This window comes from Alosa pseudoharengus, unplaced genomic scaffold (assembly GCF_046254945.1).
Source record: "Alosa pseudoharengus isolate Yale_2024_CS ecotype anadromous, Long Island Sound unplaced genomic scaffold, YU_APseudo_1.1 YU_APseudo_1.1_scf_4, whole genome shotgun sequence".
Lineage (NCBI taxonomy): Eukaryota > Metazoa > Chordata > Actinopteri > Clupeiformes > Clupeidae > Alosa > Alosa pseudoharengus.
The window spans coordinates 25,560,353-25,582,755 of NW_027468774.1; the positions used below are offsets into that span (position 1 = coordinate 25,560,353).

Here is a 22,403-nt window from a genome sequence, read left to right on the forward strand (position 1 = left end):
TCCCTGTCATGCCCAAAGATGCTGGGCTTTGGATAGAGGATGCATCCGTAACAGATCTGGGAATCAGGGGTGAGGCTTCCAGGGAGAGACTGACGTGCACGGTCCGCTATGCCAGCGGATGGTGTTGGGTCGCTGCACAGGCCGGTTAGTCAGGGACACACTAATGCATGCTGCTAAAATAACGAGGATGGAACACCAGGACACTACTGCATCACACTTTCATTATGATCCAACACCATTCCCCTTGACCTCTTTTCAATCACAAACTTTCTACTGGTGGCAAGGGAAATTGTCCTTGCATCACTTCACACAAACACTTCACTTCAAGCATGCAGGGAAACAAAAGGAAAAACGAAACAGGAACATATAGCCTTGCAATGATGTTTAATGAAATTTTGAAAACCCTTCTGTTAGTGTGAACCATTAATTTAATGAACATCCCCTAGATGAACGCATTTGGTCTGAACCAAAGAATTACAATTGTTTTTCGTTAGTTGTACATGCAAATTACTCCTTCAAAAATCTTACACCACTGAACATCTCTGAGCTTGGAGTACTATTTCATCTTTAAATATATAAATGAAGTGGGGAGACATTTTCACAAATCCAAATCAGGTGTTCTTTTTTTTTTGTTTGTTCGTTTTTGTTCTTTTTTTCTTCTTTTTAACTTAGGTACAAAGAGAAGCCACTCTGAACCAAATACCTTAAAACAGATGCGATATGAAACATTACCTGTAATCGTAAACTATCCTTCACAAAGCAGTACTCCTGTATAATGGCCAAGATAAGAAAAAACAATGTTTCTCCTAACAATCCACAAGACCTCCCTCTATAATTATCATAAAAAATAAAAATGAAAAACTGTCAAGGATAGAAGCTGAGTGTTAAATATCTAATTGTAAAATCACTGCTAGAAGAGTTAGAGCTTGTAAAAGGAGCTAACTTAAGAGGGAGGGTAAGGCTAAATTCTATAGTGCAAGAGATGTGGCGTGTGCACAGAGGGAAGGTAAGACAGGAGTTTTGCAACAACAAAAATAGAAACAAACAGGTACAAAAAAAAAAAAAAACATTTGTTCGGTAAAAACAGTAGGATAAATACAAAGGTTGGTTGGTAGAGTCCATCCCATTTGTAGATTTTTTTGTTCCTCTTTGTCTTTAAAAGAGTGTCAACACAATCAATCAGTCAATCAATGCAAATTCAGGGTGGTATGCAGTGTTACTTTAAAAAGTACATTCTAATAGAAAATGATAGGAGCTATAGTACATACAGACATGTAAGCCATACACGCATAACCATGACCACAATAGTAGTATGAAAGAAGGAGGCAGCTCTGAGTTATCTACAGTTTTTTTCCACCCCATCCTTCTTTCTCTTTCTCCTTTTTTCCTCCTATCATTTGCCCTCCGTTTTTTTTTTTCCTCTTTTCCTCTAAGAGATCTACCCCAACATGAGAAAGCACAAACACGGGGGAGGGAAGTGGGGGTGGGAAGAAGGTGCATTCCAAGTGAGGAGGGGCTTATACATTACCTGCCAGAAAGTTATCAGTCTTATCGCAAATGGTGGAATAATAGGGCGGCTGGCCGTCGGAGCCATCCCCTGGGAGCGGCGAGGACGAGTGGCGCGCGTCGGCCTCCAAGGGGTCGGCCTCCGGGTGGAGATCGGCGCCCGTCTTTCCGCAGAGCATGTACTGATGCTCGTTCAGGTCGACGTGCGACTCTCCGGGCTGGCCCAGGGGAAGCAGGTCCACGGGTCCACCCAGTAGGTCCTCTGCCTGGGCGGCTGCTGACGAGGGCAGGGTCAGCTCCTTGATGAGCGAGGGGTCCTTGGCTTCCTCCGTCATCTGGTCCTCGTTCTCCAGGGAGAAGATGCCAGGGCTCTTGCCGCAGCTTTCGGCTGTGGAGTGGGCGTTGGAGTTGGAGGTGCAGTCGAAGCCGTAGGACGCCACCGAGTTGGCGGACTGAGGTGTGCCTCCATCTTCCTCGGCGCCGTCTCCTGTCTGGGCCTCTGTGGCCTCTTCGTCCTCAGCCAGCATGGGGAGGTTGCGGGTCGGTGGTGGGCTGTCGAAGGCTACCATGTGGTCATCTTCGGCCGGGGCGTCGGGGTCGTTGATTTGCATCTCACCCTCCGTGTCGCTGGCCTCGTCGCCAGAGGTGGATGCCGAAGAGGGAGCTGACGCCGGCGCAGTGGGCGGGCCTCCGAGGACCTCGTCGGCTGGGAGGGTCTCGGCCTCCTCCTCCTCCCCATCGCCTCGCTCCAGGTGGATGCCAAGATCCTGCTCCAGGTCGGGCTGGACCATGGGCACGGGGGTCTGCTGCTTGTCTGAGCGCGACTCCACGCCAGAGCTGCTGTCGTAATCGCGGAGCTCCTCGGGCGTGCTGGTCTCGCTGCTGCTGTGAGCGGCCAGTGCCGTGCCGCTCAGTGTGCTGGACTGAGACATGCCCACAGCCGGGGCGGCTGGAGGGGCCAAGTCCTCGGGCATGGAGCCTTCCATCTCCTCCAGAGCTGGGGCAGACGGCTCTTCGGGCATCCGCAGCATGGGCTCTTCGCTGTGGGGAGCCTGAGCCGGACTGCTAAACTCCAGCCACGCCTGGGCAGGGGACTTGGTGGGGGTCTCGGGTTGAGCCGCTACAGGGTCAGGAGAGGTGCTGGACGTGAAGAGGCTGGAGGGTGGCTGAGCCCAGGGGTCTCCGAAGGGATTGGTCTGACCCCACGCGGTCGATGGAGGGATGGGGGGCTGCGGGGCTGTGCAGTTCAGGTTTTCCCCGCGGACATCCTCTGTGAAATCATCTGCTTCAACGTTTCCACAGCTCTCCAATCCGCTCTCCGTCATGCCCTCGCTGACCATTTCTACATCTTCGTCCTCTTCCTCCTCCTCCTCCTCTTCTCCTCCAACCTTGTGCTGTTTCTCAGCATGTTCTGAACCAACATCCATTTCTACAATCTTCTCCTCTTCCTCCTCTTCATCAGCATAAAACGTTTTGACGCTTGGAGAGGTCATGAATGGTTCCTCTTTCTTCTCCACTTTCAAGCCAAATTCATCCATATCACTGGTGGACATCTGGTTGTCTTCTAACAGGTTGGTCATTCCTTCAATCATAGCGCTTGCCTGTTGGCTGCTCATATCTCCAAAGCCATGTCCTTGCCAATCAGAGCTGCCAAAATCTGCAGCTCCAGACAGGAGCTCGTCCATGTGTGGAGCAACACTTGTCACTGGCATGGTCTCTGGCAACTTGATGAATTCCTTTGTTTCTTGGTCCTCATTCTCTTCCTCATAATCATCCACATCCTCATTGATTTCCTCATCTGCCTTTTCCACCGCTTCCTCTCGCTCCTGGAAAGGTGAGCTAGGGAAAGCTCCGGAGAGGTGATCTGCCGGGGAAGTGCTGGAGAGGTGATCTGCCGGGGAAGTGCTGGAGAGGTGATCTGCCGGGGAAGCTCCGGAGAAGTGATCTGGAGCAAACAGATCAGGTTCAGCTTCCAGGGTGAGTGTCGTTTCTGTCTTAGCCTCTGGCATAGCAGGCATGGAAACGTGAAAATCATCCTGAACTTTCACCTCCTCTTCAACAAAATCCTCTGGCATGGCATCATAGGAGGCTGGCATGGCCTGATTGTGAGCCCAGGGCTCTTCCTGATCATGCATGTCCAGCATGGGAGCAGCAGAGCCCTGGCACTCCATGGGCATGGCTGGGGGACCCACAGGTGAAGTAGGTGGGGACATCACTGTGGTGCCCAGGGGAGATGGGGAGGTCACGGTATCCTCCAGGTGAACCAGGTCTAACTGGGCCGCCAACTGGGGCACTTCAGGTTCAGGTGATTTAGCCACAGGCTCTTCCACGGGTGCAGGTACGAGTGCAGGTACGGGTGCAGGTACGGGTGCAGGTACGGGCTCCACAGCAACTTCAGGCTCTGAAACAGTGACGCTGGCCAGAGCTGCCGCAGCACCAGCAGCAGCGACAGCAGCAACAGCAGCCACTGCAGGAGTGGCATCCTGCTTCTCCTCCTCCTTGGGTTCTGGCTGGGCAGCCACCGTTGGCTTTGGGCCACGCTTCACTGGCGTTGGCGTATTGCTGCCCACTGCCTTTTTGGGACTGGCCGACTTGGCCGTACCGGGCCTAGCGCCAGGCGTTTTAGAGGTGGTAGTAGCTTCTTTTGATGGTGTTGATTTGGCCTCCTTGGGCTTGCTGGGCGTCTTGGCATCTGCTGTTCTACTGCTGGCAGCAGGCTTCTTGGTAGAGTCTGGCTTTGCTGCGGGGGTTGACTTGGGGGTGTCTGGCTTGGTGGTCTTGGCTGGGGAAGGCCGAGTGAGAGGGGAGGCTGCCGGTTTCTTGGCTGCTGGAGTACTTGGCTTGCTGACATCTAACAGAAAACCATAGCAAATTATTTAGAATGCTTTCAGGCCAGACACTAACACACTCCAGAAGAACAGAACTTACAAGGACACGACATTCAACATAATCCATAAACTGAACAGGTTAAAGAAAAATCAACATTGCAAACGTTTTCATACCTTTCTTTACAGGAGTTGTGGTCTTTGAGGCTGGCGTTGGAGTGCGTCCAGCAGAGGGCGTTGTGGAGCCTGTTTTAGGTGTGGCCGGTTTGCTAGCTGTTGTGGCTGTCCTCGGTGTGGCTGGCTTGGTTGGCGTTGTCGTCTTGGATGTGGCTGTCTTGGGTGCCGCAGAAGAGGGCCTAGAGCTTGGAGGACCACTGACAGGCCTTCAGAAAGACAACAGAGTAAAAGGCATTTACAGTGTGTTCTAAATGCAGATGTACTAGACTTATGCTATGGTCATCCCGAACAAACCTAGGGCTAAGACTTGACACAAGCATTTGAATACTAGCATCTGTAGGTGAGCGTGAGGTCTCTCCTCTGCTCGACATTCCTCAAGCTCATTCCGCGTTACTCAAGCGCCAGGCTAAAGACGAGAGGTTTTGACAGGGGCTGAGGGGCCCTGTCAACAGCAGGCACTCGTCAAGTTGTGCATTGATTAGTCATTTGTACACAGAAAGCCTCGGGGCCTGTCTGGGTTGGCTTAAAGAGCTGGAAATAGAAAGGAGAAGAAAACATGGAGGGGAAAAATTGGATACAACTGGGTTAAAAGGTGACTTGTGAGTGTGTGTATATTCATATTGCACAGGGGAGGAGAAGAGAGACAAAAAGAAAAAGAAGAAAAAAGGAGGGTAGTATTTGAGAAACCGTTTTTTCCCCTTCATCCTCTGTAAGGAGCCTGAAGCGGAGCTGACAAGGCACAAAAACACTCCGCTGCTCTACATTTCATCCCTGCTCCGCATCGTTTCTCTCCCCAGAGGTTCTGAGACCGCATCACGCATGGAACACACGTGCAGCCCTGAAGCAACCCCCCCCCCCCACCCCCCACCCCTCCAACATCACCTCCATGCCCCCTTCTGTTTTATTCTAATTCTTCCGTCACCTCCACTACTACCCAGCATCCGCAGCCCAACTGACCCACTGTGAATGGCAGTGCTTAGACACATCTGCCTGCCAGCGTGTTCAACCATGCCCGGCCCCAGCGACCTGGTCTGCCTCCCGAGTCAGTCTGCAGCAAACTAACCTACATCCAGTGGCCCTGGCAGGGGCCTGTGATCTCCTTAGCTTCCGCTTCGCTGCTCGGTTCTTCGTGCTCTAAATAAAGAACATGCCGAGCGACAGGCGAGGAAAAGACGACGAGAGCTACGTTAATCTTTAATTCTGAGAGAGGCACAAAAATAACTGCTTCAATCCCCCGACGGAGCTATGGATGGAGTTAAGAGCGCATGTTTTGCTCAGTCGTGGCCCACCTCCCCCTTTTTAAGATACATTTGTAGTGGCAGAATGGTAACATTGGCACTTAGTTTCTTTCTGCACCAGAAGGAGGACAAGCGCTACAGAAAAGGGGGTTATGTTCTATATTGAGGACAATGTGTGCTAGTGTGTTACAGTTCTGGGACCACGTCCTTGAAGGACATTAAATGAATTCTGTCTGACAAAGTTAGCAAGAAGTAGTCTTGGCAACATCCTATGGCTTATCCTTATGGCAGCCATGGATAATCACTGATATGTTCATAACGAAGTAGAGGTGGTATTAATCTTTCACATTTATTTTCAAGGACAGACTTTAAACAATGGAACTCCAAACCACTCAGCAGAGTAGGCAACAATAGATACCTTCAAAAACTGTAGGCCCTGAGGTGAAGGTCATCATCAATCATGATAACACCAGAGCGGAATGAAGCAAGTTAGCAAGAGCAATGTTATGTAAAGAATGCTAGAGATAGGGAACAGTGTTGAGAAGTAGACACAGGGAATTGTTACTGATTTGGGAGGATGAGGGAGGTCCAAAGTTAGGAATACAAGGGTTTCTGACAATAGCTGAATTTGTGCATGAATAGGAAGTAATATGTGCACTGGAGAACACCAGGGAGATCCTGCAGAAGTGTTCATCTTAATCTCCAAAACAGAACGAATATGGATAATCCAAAATGACAGGATGACTCAATTTAGGTATGGAAGCGAGGCAGATTAGTGAGACTGTCATTCTGATGGGACCAGGAGAAACGGATAGAAAAAAAAACTAGCTGTGTGATTAAGAGCCATTAGCTTCATATCGGTGCCATTTTATGACCTCCAAAAGAGCTATATAAATAGCTGTACAGCTATTGGGCTAAACTAGTGTTAACATTTCAGTGTCAGAAGGGGTTTTTAAAGGGTGATATATCTGTAAATGATTTAAGAGTATTTACTCTCAGATCAATTACAATTATCAATCTATAATCTGGCCCTGTCTGGCTCTTCTTTCTATTCTTGAATCCAAGTGAAAACATTCCTTGTCTTGACAGAAGACAATCAGAGATCTCACAGAATGATAGACACATTTAAAACTGGACTGTTGTTGTTATATTAGGTCCTTGTGTTGATTATTTTACAGAATGAATGCATTTGCCTAGCACTCTAAAGCCCACATCACAATCGGGGTTAAAGTGAATGTGCAGCAAAGCCTGAAAATGCACTGAAGCTTAAGCGTTTGTGGTTCTATCGGTCACGGGAGATGCAATCGAGTGCAAAACACAAGTGTGTAAAGTTCACAGAAGTCGCCTAGAGCTATTTCTATTTTATTAATTATTTTCTCTTTTGTAAATATCAGCTCTCATCATTACGCATTCATGAGGCATCCAGAGGAGCTATAATGCTAATGAAAATGGTGAGCTTTATCATGGCATATCAAAGTGGCCCAATCGGAGACAACGATATGCAGGATGTTTCACCCCCTGCAGCCAAACCAGGCAGTGGGGTGCGGGGTGTTGGGAAGGACTTACTCAGTCGAAGACAACAGTAAAATTAGGAATGATTAAGTTTTAATAGCGTGGAAGAACCAGGAGGGAGTCTTTACCCCAGTTAAAAGACGATTCCTCCTCAGAGCACACACAAATACCAGCAGGATCACTGCTGGAATCCAGCCTTTTTTCCACCAAATTTAGTCAGGCTCCTCTGTGGGTTTGTTAATGAAAGTCACCGGGCTCAGTGGTACAAGAATCTCCAGCCTGGAGTAACAAAGACACAACTCTGCTGGATAAAATGTCTTCAAACTGACTGGCAACTTTCACCTCTCTCTGAGAAAAAAGGCCACTACACTGGGTGTCTCCAGGACAGAACAAAGAGAGTGTATCTTCTCAGATGAACAATACGTGCCGCTCTGCAAAGAGCGTTTCAGATCAGCCTCTGCTGTCTCCCACTGGAATGTGCCTCCGCATGTAGGCACCAAGAATGTGCAGGACAACATTTCAGATAGGATAAGTGTTGAAATTCGGGATCAAGCGAGAGTTGAGATTTTCTGGCGTGATTGGAAGTGATATGAAAGGCAAATATGAGGGAAATGCAGGGCTGTGGAGCCTTGTTGGAGCCCAAAGGAGCTGATAAAGTGTGCAAAAATAGAATTGTTGCCTTGGGCATTTGGGTTTTGGACATTGTTTTGCATTTCCTCGGGTATGAAATGACTGTCTCCACACAAGAGCCAGAATGATCATCCAAATTGCCATAGTTATTACAATGATTAATAGCCAGAACATGTCTAAACCAGAACAGGCAATGTCCAAACGTTTGTAGAGGACATCTGCCAATTGCACTCAGGATGTTACAAACATCTCAAATGTCTTGCGCTTTTTTGGTTGAAAAATGTTCCAGTTACACACTGGCTATAGCTGTGTAATGTGACAAGTTTCTTTCATTAAAGTCCATTAATCCAGGTCAGAGGAAACATGCATGGATGCATGCAGTATAGTGAAATAAAGTATAGTGAAAAGACTATCTAAAAATATAATCAGGTTTAAGCCCAAGTCTAGTTCTCATTTGCAAGGCAAATGCAAGAATAGAAAGGTCAGGCAAATGTGGCACTTCTTCTGACATCGATGGCCATTTCAAAAAGCAATTTTAAAACGTAGCTTTCCATTTGACAGAACAGGGTCGCGTGGTGTTTGGTGCAGGGAACCATAAACCACAAGAGCTTTTTAAGACATCCATCAAATGCTGCTCTTACGCATGTGTGGGCACACACACATGCACACTCACCCTGTTGTTCATGAGAGGCATATGCACACTCACTCACTTTGGCTGCATCTCACACACACACACACACACACACACACACACACTCACCCATTCCTTTAATACACTCCCCCTCCCCCTTCCAACTTAAATGCAGAGAAATTCCCGCTATATCCATTTAGTGATTAAATTCAGTGCTGCACTGACGATGCAAGATGTCGATGGCCCAACTGCATTAGAGTGGGCAGGCCGTGCCACGCCCAAACCCTCAGAATGATTTACGGCCTGCAGCAGAACACTGCAGAATGCCACACCATGACTCAAGATCATGGCTGATGATGCAGCTCACGTCTGCGAGCCTGATCTCACTTAGACTTCCTTTTCCATTATCTCAACTACATCTGGGCCAATCAGGAAGGTTCTCTGCCTCCCTCCATGACCGGCTAATGATCACCGCTGTGACACAGGAAGAGCCCGCCCAATTTGCTAATGATTACCTCACCTCTTGAGAGAAAAGTAAAAAAGGGCGAGCCATATTGACAGGCCACATGCAACAGCACCAGGAACAAAATATCCCACACAATTCAGTTTGGAGTGATGAAGTGAGGCTTCAGTATATGTTACTGTAGAGCAAATGCTTACATCAAAAATCCTTTATTACTAGCTTTGCTTTAACCCTCTCTGCTTACATTGTTTCAGCAAGCAGCTGAGCTCCTCTCAGGAGGAATTTAACCTCTGACCTTGGCAAAGCTAGCACTAGACTGAAGATTGAATCTCATACACGGCCCACCATACGCCAAGTACTAAGCCACACCACTATCTTAATGCAGCAGTAAGGCTTGAAAACTTGAAATGGTGTCGTCATCAGTTGAAATATCTCCATCTTTTGTTGCTCTAGATTACACTGTTCTGAGGGGCAGAATCAGGTTGCATTAGACATGCTCCACAGCGTGGCACAGCATCACAAACTAATGTGTGCTCTTCATCTCAGCAGCCAGATGAGGCCATGCTGAGGAATATTTGGAATTTTTATACACCCACACCCACACACAAACACACACCCACACCCACACACCTTTGAGGGACTAATAGAACAATCCTACCTCCACTACACAATGAAAATGGAAGGTTACTGAAGGGGATTTGTGGGAATAGAGATCTGACGTACTTATGTATCTAAATCCCATCTAGCTGTGCTATCTAGTGCAGAAAAACCCATCTGTCCTGCTGCAGCTGGTTGACTGAAGCTCTATTCATAGAGACAAAACTAAATTCACTGAAGTCTGAACAAATTAACAGCTGTGAAAGACATGTGTACACATAGGGAAACGTATACGTTTCTAATTAGCACAACTGACCCGAGAGAAATTAGCACGTAAAGGAAGCCACACGTCCACCTCTCGAGAGGCTAATGTTCGGATGACTTTGTAAGAATGACAGATTGATGGACGAGATTCCTGCTGACCTGGTCATCTCAACTTATGCTGAGCTCATCTAATATAGACTCCCATTAAGGAGGAAGAAGGAAGATGAACAAAGCGTTGAATTGAATTAACAGTGATTTATGGATCCGTCGGGCTCAAGGCCTTAGCGTTCTCCTCTAAGCAAGGTAGACAGACAAAACACAAGGGTGACTGCCTTCTCCTTGCAGTTGAACCCTCGCAATCTTGTAAGCACACTCCCTCTCCGCGCGATCAACACAGACTTGTTCGAAGATAAACACGAGCTTACAAACACACACACACAAACACAAAGAGGTCATTAGAGGCACGGTGTTGCTCAACACCTCAGGACATGTTTGGTCGGCACCAGAACCCCTCCCCCTCCTCCCTGCCCCTTCCCCGGGTAACAAAGAGCCCCTTCAGTCCTCAGCAGCCACAGTCCTCTGTGCTTTCATCTGCCTGAAGGCTGGCTACAGCGTGATTCAGGTGCTGGGCCTAATCTTGCTCTGATTGGCTCGAGCCATCTGAAAACACACAAAAAGGCAACTGAAAGCATCACTTCTGTGTCTGCAGTGTTTGTTGTTTGCCTGGAACAGTCTGGCATCTCTGGATCTCTGGAGAGAATCCACCTAGAGGCCTGGCAAGACTGACGGCTTGTTAAAATATGTGTGTGTGTGTGTCTGTGTGTGTGTGTGTGTGTGTGTCTGTCTGTCTGTCTGTCTGTGTGTGTGTGTGTGTGTGTGTGTGTGTGTGTGTGTGTGTGGAGGGGAGACAGCTCCAACAGCGGTCTCCCACACTTTCCCTATTCAAGAGCATTTTCAAAATTTTAACACAAGGTCAAATCACCCCCTGCATCATGTGATTTTCATATCCTTTAGGAGAAAAAGGGCTGATGGAACTCAGGGATAACTAGAGGGGAGGGGTGATCTAGAGATGATCATCTGCATATCTTAACAGCCCTCAATATCATCTTCATCTTCTCTGGGGGTGACGTTCTGCACCAATGGCTGACCTACCTTGTTGTCTTGGAAACTGGCGGCCTATCAGATTTGGTGGAGGCAGCTGTACTAGGCTTGGGAGCTGCAGAGGTGGGTCTGGAGGCTGGGGCTGAGGGAGAAAAGGGAAACAGTCAATGAGCTATAGTCAGCTTAAGTCAATGAGCCTTGTGACAAGCCTGACATGTCAATAAATGTCAATAAAACATAAAAGCATACCATATTTTACTGTAATTCTACATCCGGATTCTCATTCTTTTGCTTGTTCTACCTCAGCTGGATTGTCATACCTGTGGTTTTTGGTTTGGTTTTCGCTTCACTGCTCGTTGCAGATGGGGTCTTTCTAAGCGGCTGAGCTGTCCCTGTCTTTGCTCCATTGACGGCATTAGGAGCAGAGGTGGGACGGGTGGCTCCGGTGGATTTCCGCTCAGCCGGCTTAGTGGGTGACCGTGAGGCCAGTGCCCCCGTAGTGCCAGCGGGCTTTTTGGCCGGGCCAGTGGTAGACGTGGTCTTCTTGTCTGCGGTGCCCGTGGTGGGTTTCTTGGTCACTCCGTTGGTCTGAGGTTTCTGTGTGCCATTCTGCAGGCGACTCTGGGCAGTGCCAGGCCTAGAGGCAGGCTTTGTCCCTGCAGTTCCTGTTGTCTTCGGCTTGGCCGGGCCCTTCGTCTTGGCTTTGGGATCCGCCGGTTTGTCGATCTTGTCTGTCTTGGCGGCGGGGGCCGGCGTCTCGGCAGGCTGTGGCTCACCCTGTCCCGTTTCCTGCGACTCCATCGAAGGAGGGGACACCTGGTCTGCCCCTTCACCCACTGGCGGCACCGCCTCTATCACAGGGTCAGCGTCCAGCAACTCCATCGGCTCCATTGTTGCTGTGACAACCCCATCAGGTTTCATGACGTCTCAGTCCTGGCGGCCCGTCTCGGGATGTTGGAGTTGGGATGCGGAAGGAGGGCACTCGCAACACCGTCAGGAGGAGCGCAGAGAAAAGAGCAGAGCTTGGGCAGCTTCCTACAGTCTGGCTGACCTGCAGAAAGACGAAACAAGACCAAGCATTTCGAGTGAGACAATAAGGTAGACAGGACAGAACAAGTGAAAGCCTGTGCACGCCGTCTCGTAAGCAGATAAACCCCTAGAGAGGAATCAGATAAAGGATTACGCAGAACACACACACGGGCGCCGGGGAAACCGCTTGGAGCGGCAAACAAAAGGAAGAGTAAACCGGGCCAAGAATCTAAGCAAAGTGATTAGAGAAGGAAGGAACAGCGTGTGCCACTTTCTGGGAGAAACTAAAAAGAAATAACATTAATGATTCACGAGCCTACCTTGCACACAACCACAAGAAAAAACGGAATAAAACAAGAACACGCACACTTTGTAGTACCGCAACATGTTGAACACATTCAGTGATGGCAATCCAAAAAGAGTCTCATTTCAGAACCGTTGCCGTACAATAATGTAGATTAAAGCAGCACTAAAGAAGATTTGCTCTCAGGTTCCCTCTACAGTTGAGAAGCGCAATAACAAACAAACTAAATATGCGTCTTTTGCTACAAAGTATGAACATAACTCCGCTATAATATAGAGGGAATGCACTGACAGCAGTCTGTGGAAAGAGATCTCCAAATTCCTGTAGCATGGCTTGGCAGCTTTTCCATTTTGATTTGTGTTCCTAACCGAACACAAAGTTGCTAGGTCAGTAATCGCCTATTAGAGGGCTGCTCAGACAATGGCAGAAGTGCCGTTGTGCCATCAGAATGATTTTGGAAACGTTATGTTAAAGTAAAAAAACCCTTCAGGGTTCCTTTAAGTGGCCCACTCTACTGAATAATTCTGCCTGCCTGGTAGGATGCATATTTTCTACTCCCAAAATAATTGTTGCTTTGGATGCTAGTGCAAAACCAGGAAAAGTCCCCACCACCTAATCTCTACCATATACAATATGGCCTCATGCCTCTGTAGGGATTTGCTTTATTGCTCATAAAGAGACACTGTCTAATCAGACAAGAAATCAAGAGGATATACAGAGGATGTTATCAAGCAACTATTCAGAATCATCTGGATCACTGGAGTAAGCAACAAAAGGAAGTGGTCTGGCCCAGAGGGAGTATGGGAACAAAAAGTGACAACGACGGCAATGATCTCATCTGGCTAACAGAGCATCACTTTCACTCCTGAACTGAACTGACTTACATACAGCTATCCCCCTCACATGAACATACAGAGAGAGAGTGTGCACAGAGAGAGAGAGAGGGAGAGAGACTGCCGCACCCTCAATAACTGAGCAGTCAGCTGGCCTGAGCCCCTTGGTCCATCACTGCCTCGTCCTTGACAGAATGAGCTACTGTTCCCCTCGTTCTTCAAATATCCTTTTTCATTACCATCCACTCATTACTGACTCCTGTCCACCACCACCACCAACGACCCCCCCACTGCTCCCCCCCCCCCTCCCCGGTCCCTCTTCCTCTGCTCATGATGAGATCTGTTCTCTGTTAGCGTTCGCACAGATGGCCAGAGCAGCTGAGCCAGCCCTGGGAGAGCAGAGCCAGAGTGAGGGAGAGTGGGGGAGAGAAGGGATAGAGGAAGAGAGGGAGTAAAGAGACAGAGAGCAAGGAGGACAAGAGAGAGAGAAAGGGACAGAGGAAGAAGGGAAAAAAGAGTGAAAGATGGAAGGAGACGGAAAAGGGATGGAAGGAAGGATATTGAGGGAAAGCTGGGGGTTGCGACAGAGTGGAGGCAATGGAAAGAGTCTCAAGCAGTAGTAATGAAATCTACAACGTAGACTGGAATGAAAGAAAGACAGGCTAAAGGAAAAAGTTGAAAAGAGAGACAAAAAAGTGGGAGAAAGAGGGGTGCCTTGCTTTCCTAAACCAGCTGAGTTTCTTAAGCAGTTGAGATTCCTACAGTAAGCTGAGCAGAGAGCTCACCCACCAGTTACTGAGAGGTGGGAGCAAAAAAAACAAAACAAGGAAAAAAAACTTAGTGTAAACATACGCCAACTGCAGCCATTTTCTCTCTTTCACACATCCTCCTCATTTTCTTCATCTCTCTTCTCTTTCTTTTAACACACACACACACACACACACACACACACTCACTCCCTCTCTCTTGCTGAATAATTCTCTCACACTCCGACTTGCTCACAAGCCTTCTCTTTTTTTCTCAGCATACTTACACTGAGACATTCTGTCCAAGTGCAAGACGTGGCTGCACAGACAAGCAAAAGCAATCCTCTTTTTCTAGACAGCACTAGTTGCTCAGCCCCCTTCCCTCTGATTCCCCTCCCTCTCTTCCATGTCTTGATCCTCAGCGCCTGCCACAGCCTGACTGCTGCCTCGACTGCTTTTCCGAATCCCAAAAAAACCAGACTTGAGTTCCCCTTGAGTACTGCTCAAGCCCCGGTCTCTGTCTCCTACCAAAAGAGTAAACAAGTTCAAATCCCATTGGTGTCTCTATTCACCCCCCCCCCCCCCCAACTCTGCCCTCATCCCCATCGTCTTTGCTGTTGCCTGGCCTGTGTGAGCAGCTGAACAGCCTGTTCTTTCCTCAGTGGTGATAAATCTCCAGCGTTCAGACGCACCGGCCAGGCCAGAGGAGCCGCAGAGGAGCGCCGTGTCATTTCCACCGGCGAGTGAACGGGTTGGAGCGTTGCCCTGGCTGCTCGACCAATCAAGTTTTTAAAAAGCCCCCCTGCTCTTTCTCTAGCACAGGACAAGAAATAAGAGTTCAATTATGGCTCTCACTATGGGGCCTCTGGCTCTGTTTCACGTGAAAGTGACTTGAACCAATGGATGCATTCAAACTGTTTTGGACCGTGGAAAAGGGTGATGCAAAGATCTATGAGAAACATTTGTACTCGGTGGCTCGCCATCCTGGAAAATGTGCAGCTGGGATTTGGAAATCCATGGCGGGGGATCCCTGCTGACCAGCAGCATCTGTGTGAGTGAGCCGCTCCAGTGAGATGTTGACGTTCAGCTGCTCTGTGGGGTGAACTTGGGGACACAATTGAAAGGATTTGAGCTCTGAGGGTCAGCGGTTTTGTCAGGGGCGAAGTATGAGCGTCATAAGCTGACCCTTCTGTTTGGCTACCACATCCTCTAATATGTCCCAGTGCAAGACCCCTCACACCCCACACGGCACTATCACACACTTTCACCAAAACACATTGAATGTGATATCATGATCTTCAAAAGGCACTTCTATTCCATTTGACTGCTCAAGCTTCAAAGGGGAATATAGCAAAATGGTCAGTTAAATTAAATTCAAGGTGTGATCCTAAGTATTCTTGGTTTCAGCGAGAGGGAAGGTAAACAAACATGAGCTAAGATCTAGACTAAGAAGCCCAGTGACAACGGGGTCACGCAGCAGACAGTGCAAACAAGCTCTCTTCCTGTTCCCGAGGAACACACACGCAGAAACACTCACCCTGGCTAAGCTACAGCCTCATCTCATTATAGTAAACCAATCTCTGAACAGATGCTTAAGGTCCCCTGCAGGATGAAGGGTGGCTAACACCAGCTGGGCAAGGTGCGCTCATCTTGCAAAGACCCACTTACCATGTAAACAAAACCACCAACCGGGTATTAGTCACTGGATACACCACACACACCACTAGACAAGTATGCCACCCATCAACACACAGACCTCCCTCAAACTATTTGATGGCACACCAACATGCCAGGAGATCCATTCCACTTTAATTTGTTTCTCTGAGCAGCCGATTCCAGCTCCACTCCTAATCAGGTCATCAGCATATTTTAATAGTAATCAGCATTTTGACCTCCTTTCTGTATCTAATTGTTTGGGCTATCTGAAACAGACTCTTGATCAGAAGGGCAGACGCACTGACGCATAAATAAGTCCATGTGAAGATTATTGTGCTGCAGAAAAATAAAAAGCCACAGGAGCTCTTGAGGAATATTTATCCAACAATTAATACCCAGCAGGAGTTACCAGAGAGGCTAATGCTATTCTTGCATAAACCAAGTTGGTGGTAATTGCTTCATGTCTAAAAATCTCCCCTGGATATCAAACTTACCCAGAACAAAAAAAAACATACAAGACCGTGCTAATGGACGAAACAGGCAGAAAACGCAAGTAGCTGGGCTATACGAGCGGAATTTGTTTTCAGTGCATCCACGTGAGTGCGCACTCCTCGCCTGCATGTCCCTGGGGCTTGCTTTAAATAGTGGACCATGGAGAAAGTGGAGGGGAAAGGGGGTGTGGGTGGGGGGCAGGAAACTCAGCTTGCATTCAGCAGCAGAAACACTAGCAAAAAGTGTCTCTCACCCCATCAGTGACTCCTGAAGGGACTAATGAAGGGACTTCATTAGGACTCCTAGACATCCTTATGAAGAGGTATGTGGCTAAAGGCTATCATCTGCTAATTTGCAGTCATTTATCACTGGGGCAGGATCAAGAGGTCAGGCTCTACATGTTTACGCCCTGTAGCACCTCAGCTGAAAACTTGACCAATGGACCATGACAAAGCAGACTCTCACTCTCATCTCTAGCCCCACAGCCTGGGCCTCTGTCAACCCCTAGTTTTCTCAGATCCTCCTCCTGGAGGAAAACAGACCCCCATTGATGGAAAGAGTGTATGGGGGGGGTGTTGCTTGGGATGTGGAGCTGCCAGAGGATTGCTTCTTTGTGGGGTGGGGCGGGAATGTCTGCTATGTGTTGGCTGTCTACAATGCTACACTCCATAGGACCATGGCTTGAAAAGGCAGCTGGCAAGACACTGGCAGAGAGAGTCGTAAACAAACACAACAGGCACCATCTTAGGTCAACCCATGAAAACCTACATGATAATCCAGCTCCTTGAAGAAGGTAGTGAGGCAGGAAATACATCTCAATGCTATACGGTTCAAAAGCTAGCTCCACAGACTCCAGCAAAACCTGCCAGTTTTCAGCGTATAGACAAAATGATTAGCCTTGAAGTTTTGTTTGTTTGAAACACCATTTAGTCAAGTCAGATTAAACCCTCAAAGGGAGGAATGTCCAATTTCATTTACACTATCCACAGGGCTCCTGCCTCTGCTGAGAATCATTCTCACAGAAAGCAGAGCACAGGAGTAGTTGTGATTTAAAGTGGCTTAGATTATGAAAGGGTTATGTAACACCACTGAAATGAAAGCATGTGTTTGCAGGAGAAGCTGTTGCCTCATGGCAATTCACGTATCAGCAGGTCTGGCTCTCCATGTGGCACAAGGCCTCTGATGACTCCAGGAGCCCTCCAGCACTTGAACACAGAGCAGGGTGAATAATGGCAGGATGTATGGGGGAAAACAGTTGCCATGTTGGGGAGAGGTGAAATGGGTGGGATGAGTATTGGGGGGGGGGGGGTTGGTATAGAGACAGATGATGTGCTCAGTACCCCCACTCTCACTCTCAATAGAGAAAGCCTGGCTAAACCACCCCCCGCATCCACAGCAGATTCCCCTCCACCCCCCATCCCACCCCAGTCAGGGGGTCAAACCACCGCCCGATTCCTGCACAAAAACAAACCACTGTGAACAAAGGCCCTGCTCCACTCAACTGAATTCCTCTCTGGTCACAAAGAGGGAGGGTGTGCAGGAGTGAGAGAGGCAGGGAGGAGGAGGAGAGACGGTGCCTTCCCGGACGATGACGACAGAAGCCTTCTAGAGTGGGCGATTCGAAGGCCAGAGCCCAAGTCCGACTTAAGAAATGAAAAAAGAAAGCACACTCACACAGTTTCAAAATAGGCTGACGGCTTTCTATTAGGGGACATCAGGATAGCTCAGCTCTCCTTTCTTCCCCTCAGCTGACAGACCCAGCAGCTTGTGTGACAGATACCTGGATGTCGCCCATGTGACAGGGTGGTAATCCTTTTCGTTGCAGGCAGATTTAAGCAGGGGGTTTTAGATGCACACCCTCCTGGCACAGTAGCTCACTGACTTGCAGAAAATTAGGCAAACTCGCTCCTCTGTAAAAAGAGAACTGTATTTTGGCAATGTGAGGCTGGCACTGCCCAATCAGTCATATGCCCAAGCCATGGCGTGCCACCCCGGGAATCCGGCAATGCTGGTCCTAACCCACCCCCGACCCACTTCATTGCTGTATGTTGGCCCCCTGGGGAGAGGAAGATTAACACATGACAGAGTTCGTTAACCCTGGACAAAGAATGATGCTAATCCTGCCCTACTGTCCTCCAGCCCAGTCCAGAGCAGAGAGAGAGAGAGAGAGAGAGAGAGAGGGAGGAAAAGAGAGAACGAGAGGGGAACGGGAGATTCAGAATGGATGAGGGATATGAAATGATAGATGAGGGAGAGACAGAGAGGAAGAGAGGGTAAACAGAGCAGGGAATGGATGAGAGATGTGGAATGATAGATGAGAAAGAGAGAGAGAGAGAGAGCAGGGACAGAGATGCAGTGTTCCATTCAATAAAAAAGCGTCCATCATCATTATGAAGACACAATCCCACAACAAACTCTCCTGCTGGGGCTGGCCTGTGGGTAAGCTGGCAGAGCCAGAGTGATCTTGACCGGGTAAATATTGATTCCAGAAAAAGTGCTTGAGTGACTCCACATATGGTGTCATGTCACACTACTGGACCAAAGCAAGGGGAGCACTCCACTTGAATCAACCCTCCCAAGAGGCTTCCTGCAGGGATCCAGAAGAGCAACAAGATGGGTGATAATGGCGACTGAAGCCCTAATTTGAAACCTGAAAAAAGAAAGTCCAGTGCCGGTGCCCAGTTGGTGTCTGTGGTAGGTCCCTGCTGGTTGAGGGATCAATTAATCAATTAGCCAGTGCCTGATCAGAGGCAGCTGGTGGGGGTTTGATTACGGCCATCGGGTCCAGTTCTGGGGAACAAAGGGTGACATCTGGACTGAGCGGTGAAACCAATCTCCAAGCATAAAGGTTTAGAAGTAAATATACAAACAAACACTGACGAGTACAACCTCACATCCTGCAGTGGCTGCCCAGCGATAATCAGATTAAGTTCTTCTGATAACATGAGAGCAGACACATCCAGAAGGAATCAGATCCCCTGCATGTCTTATAGCCTTGGCCAGAATGTTCTGGAAGAGTCTATAACCCAACATAAGGCAGCAAAGGACACACAGTTCAAACTGTTAACATGGTCCAGGCTTTGCATTTAGACTGAAAGTAGATGCAGTATGCATTAGAACTACAATACATCCCTAATGGTTAATGTTTTTAAGGACTAAGCCACTCATATGCAATACTAATAACTATAATTCCCACATAGAAGACAGCAACATTTTAACCAGTAGTTACGCAGTACAAAAGAGATGCCAAATATGATTGTAGTCAACTGGTTGTTTACTGTGCACAAACTAGAGTTACTCGGTGCCCCATCTCACATACAACATGCATATCAATGACTGGCAGCAGCAGCATGATGCCCATCACAAACTGGAACAAAGACATACGAGATGTTTTTCTTATCTTTTAAAAACACATGACAATGGAAACCACAGACATGTCAGTTCTACGTACACAGAGAGGGGGGCATATGGCGGCAACCACAGGGGTATCGGGGATCGCTGTGGTCAACATAATCTCCCTGTGCACACCCTGGTGCCAGTTCAGTTGATCCTTCAGGGGCAGACTGGCCATGACAACTGTGTTTGGCCTAGCTTAGTGTGTGCTGCTGACCGCACGTGGCAAAAGCAACAGAAAGAAGGTCGCTCTAATCCCAGAATGCCTTGGGAAGCCTGAGTCATGCCCATGCACCGCAGGCGTAGGCCGTCTTCATCGTCATACAGTGACACACACAAAAACTCATATTAACAATCTCTCTTTTGACCCTCTGAAGCCTGCAGGGCCTGTGCTGTGTTGCAGAAAAGAATAATGGGTCTTAAATTGAACTAGACATCATCATGAGGTTCCATATTTTGGAACCACAACAAGGAATGTTTATTTTATCATGGTGTCTGGGGCTCTTAACAAGACCATGGAAATAAAGATAGGCCTAGTTCTCAACGTCACTAACATCACTTTCAAAGGTTATGGGTCTAGTAAAAGCACATAAGCAAAATATTTAACTGAAGATACTATATTGCAAGTCAAAATAATGTCAAATAAAATGAATACTGATAGATTCATGGTTAAGAAAATATTGAGCCTACTGAACTTGAGAGTTGGTTCAAAATGACTGAATTTAAGTTGTGTGGCCAACATGCATTATAGATCAATTACCATCTGACAACCACACAATCGTAATAGCATAACCAGTGACATTGAATGACATGCTGCATAGCCAAGCTCAACAGAAACAACTGATCCTCTGTTGTGTGAATTATGACAGTGGACCTATGTGGGTAAGACAAAGTAAGGGCAGAACTTTGTAGGCCTAAGCTAAATAAATATGCAGAGCTATACACTTAAGTATCTGATGCATAGGCTATCCCACCTCTAGTAGCTAAACTTACCGAACAGGGCTTACCGAATCACTCTGACTGGTGCCCACATAGGCCTAGGCTAATGTTACCCTCATGAATCGCCCGAGGATGCTATTAATTTTGGAAAGCATCCGCGCCGCCCTGCATTTCTGAATATCGACCAGCCCTTGTCGGTAATGCGTAGGCTATCCTTTGAACCGTTTTATCCGACTGATGAAACCAGTATATCAATGCAGAGATGGGCTTGGGGGCAGTTCAAAATATCATTATTTCGTATTAATGGCAGGACTGTACAGACTTTTCATCACTGAAATGCTGATGGGTGTTGCTAAAGCCGAAATAATTTCTGCAACTCCCATCTGATCCACTGAGTGCTACAGAACGCAATAGCTCAGGCTATAATTTCCGATGTGCACTTATCAACATTTACATCTTCAACAAGAGTAACCTAAACATGACCTGGTATAAACTAACAACAGCGAGCGAGAGCAGCCTAATACTAACCGAGTGGACAACTAAATTAATAGCGCTAAATTACCCATCCCTTCGCCTAAGGCGGGTCAATGGATCCGCTCACAGCAAGCTAGGCACCCCACTAAAGAACAAAAGACCTCAGCAACATGGAACAGAGAGGGAGAGAAAAGTTTAGCCTAGGCTATGTGAGGAGCGGGTGGGCGACTACTTCGAAAATCTTTTTTGCCAACCTGTAAATTACAAATTGATTGTCTCCACGACACACATCAGCGCGTTCCAGTCCATTCGACAGTCATAGCAGCTCAGAGTCAGAATAGTACAATACAGCCACACCGTCCATACAGTCTACTAGCCTACCACCGCCCTGTCTGCCTCCCCCCCCCCTCCATTTCCATCGAAGCTAGAACGTGATGGGTTCTTCTTCAGCGAAAAGACTGGGCTGCGTTTTGATTGTTGAGGGAGAATAGGCTACTTCTTAAGAGATTTGTAACACATGTAGCCTAATAAAATAGAATGTCACAAAATGAAACAAATTCGCTGGAAACATTTTGCAGCTTTGAATTCAGCTTTGTGGGCTACTGAGATGTGAGATGAGAAGTCCTTTTAAATGAACTATTAACCAATTTAACCCGTGTGTTTAATTTTGAAACGTGTAATTATGCAGCAATTCGTGTAAGCTAACGTTAGGCTAACATAGGTTAGGGCAATGGACTTTTAGTCTACGTCGTTGCAGCTGAACACAATACAACATTTTGACATGAACAATTTTAAGGCGTTGCACTGAAACATGTTTCGGAGTGCCATAGTTTCATGTCATCTTGTGTCACTATGAATGTCAGATAAAAGAATAGGCTACGACACATCAGTTAAGCAGTTCACTATACAGTTTCTCTGCAAATCACCTATCCTTACCTCGTTGAACAGTTCTTCCTTTCAGAAAGCTACGCCCAAATGTTGTCTGTGTCCTTGGCTGTCTAGATGGAATCCACAGATAAAACGAGCTCGATAAATAAGCAACCCTGTCGAGCACAGCAATCTATGAACTAAACGGTGAATCTGACCCGCCAAGAGACCCTTTCTGTAGACTGCCGTTTTCAGGAGTGATGTGCACGTCGCAACCAAAGAATGGGACAACGCTTTAGCAGTCCACGCACACTCCCTGGGTCGAACGGATGGACGGGCGGTACAGAGGGTTTTACCAAGGCGAAGCGCGGGGGTGAAATTGAAAGGGATGAATAGCCAAGGAGCTTCGGTTTCTTTCCCGTGCGCCCAATCAGAGCAGCTACTCTGATTTATGCAAATTAAGGATGATGTCATGTTTCGGACCACCCCACGGTCGTTCAATCCTTATCTTCCAAACCCTATCCCCCTTCTCTTTTCCCGTACCCCTGTTCCTCCTCCTCTCTGCCCCCTTCCTTCACTCACGTTTTCACCCATCACTCCTTTCTTGACCTTATATCTTTCTCACGATTGCAACAGTGGGCCAAATCAAAGAGAAACACACTGTTGCAATTGGTGTTAAATATAACTTTTGTGTTACAAATATATTGTATGGTATTATAAGCCATC

General features: G+C 47.7%; 1 protein-coding gene across 1 annotated transcript; it reads right to left on the reverse strand.

The window, feature by feature from the left end:
• Positions 1-367: 367 nt before the first annotated feature.
• prr36b (proline rich 36b) lies at positions 368-22,027 on the reverse strand. Its single transcript, XM_076265532.1, has 5 exons — positions 21,747-22,027; positions 11,265-11,995; positions 10,996-11,086; positions 4,509-4,714; positions 368-4,357 (listed from the first exon to the last, which is right to left on the reverse strand). The coding sequence occupies exons 2-5, from the start codon at positions 11,863-11,865 to the stop codon at positions 1,518-1,520; spliced, it is 3,738 nt and encodes a 1,245-aa protein (XP_076121647.1). The 5' UTR covers positions 11,866-11,995; positions 21,747-22,027; the 3' UTR covers positions 368-1,517.
• Positions 22,028-22,403: the final 376 nt, after the last annotated feature.

Bases quoted from the DNA above. Each gene is read 5' to 3' on its own strand.
- prr36b (XM_076265532.1), bottom strand. From the start codon at position 11,865: ATGAAACCTGATGGGGTTGTCACAGCAACAATGGAGCCGATGGAGTTG. The intron at 4,715-10,995 runs GTAGGTCAGCCA...GTCTTTCTGAAG, and splicing joins CCAGTTTCCAAGACAACAAG to GCCTGTCAGTGGTCCTCCAA. The intron at 4,358-4,508 runs GTATGAAAACGT...GTTTTCTGTTAG, and splicing joins CACAACTCCTGTAAAGAAAG to ATGTCAGCAAGCCAAGTACT.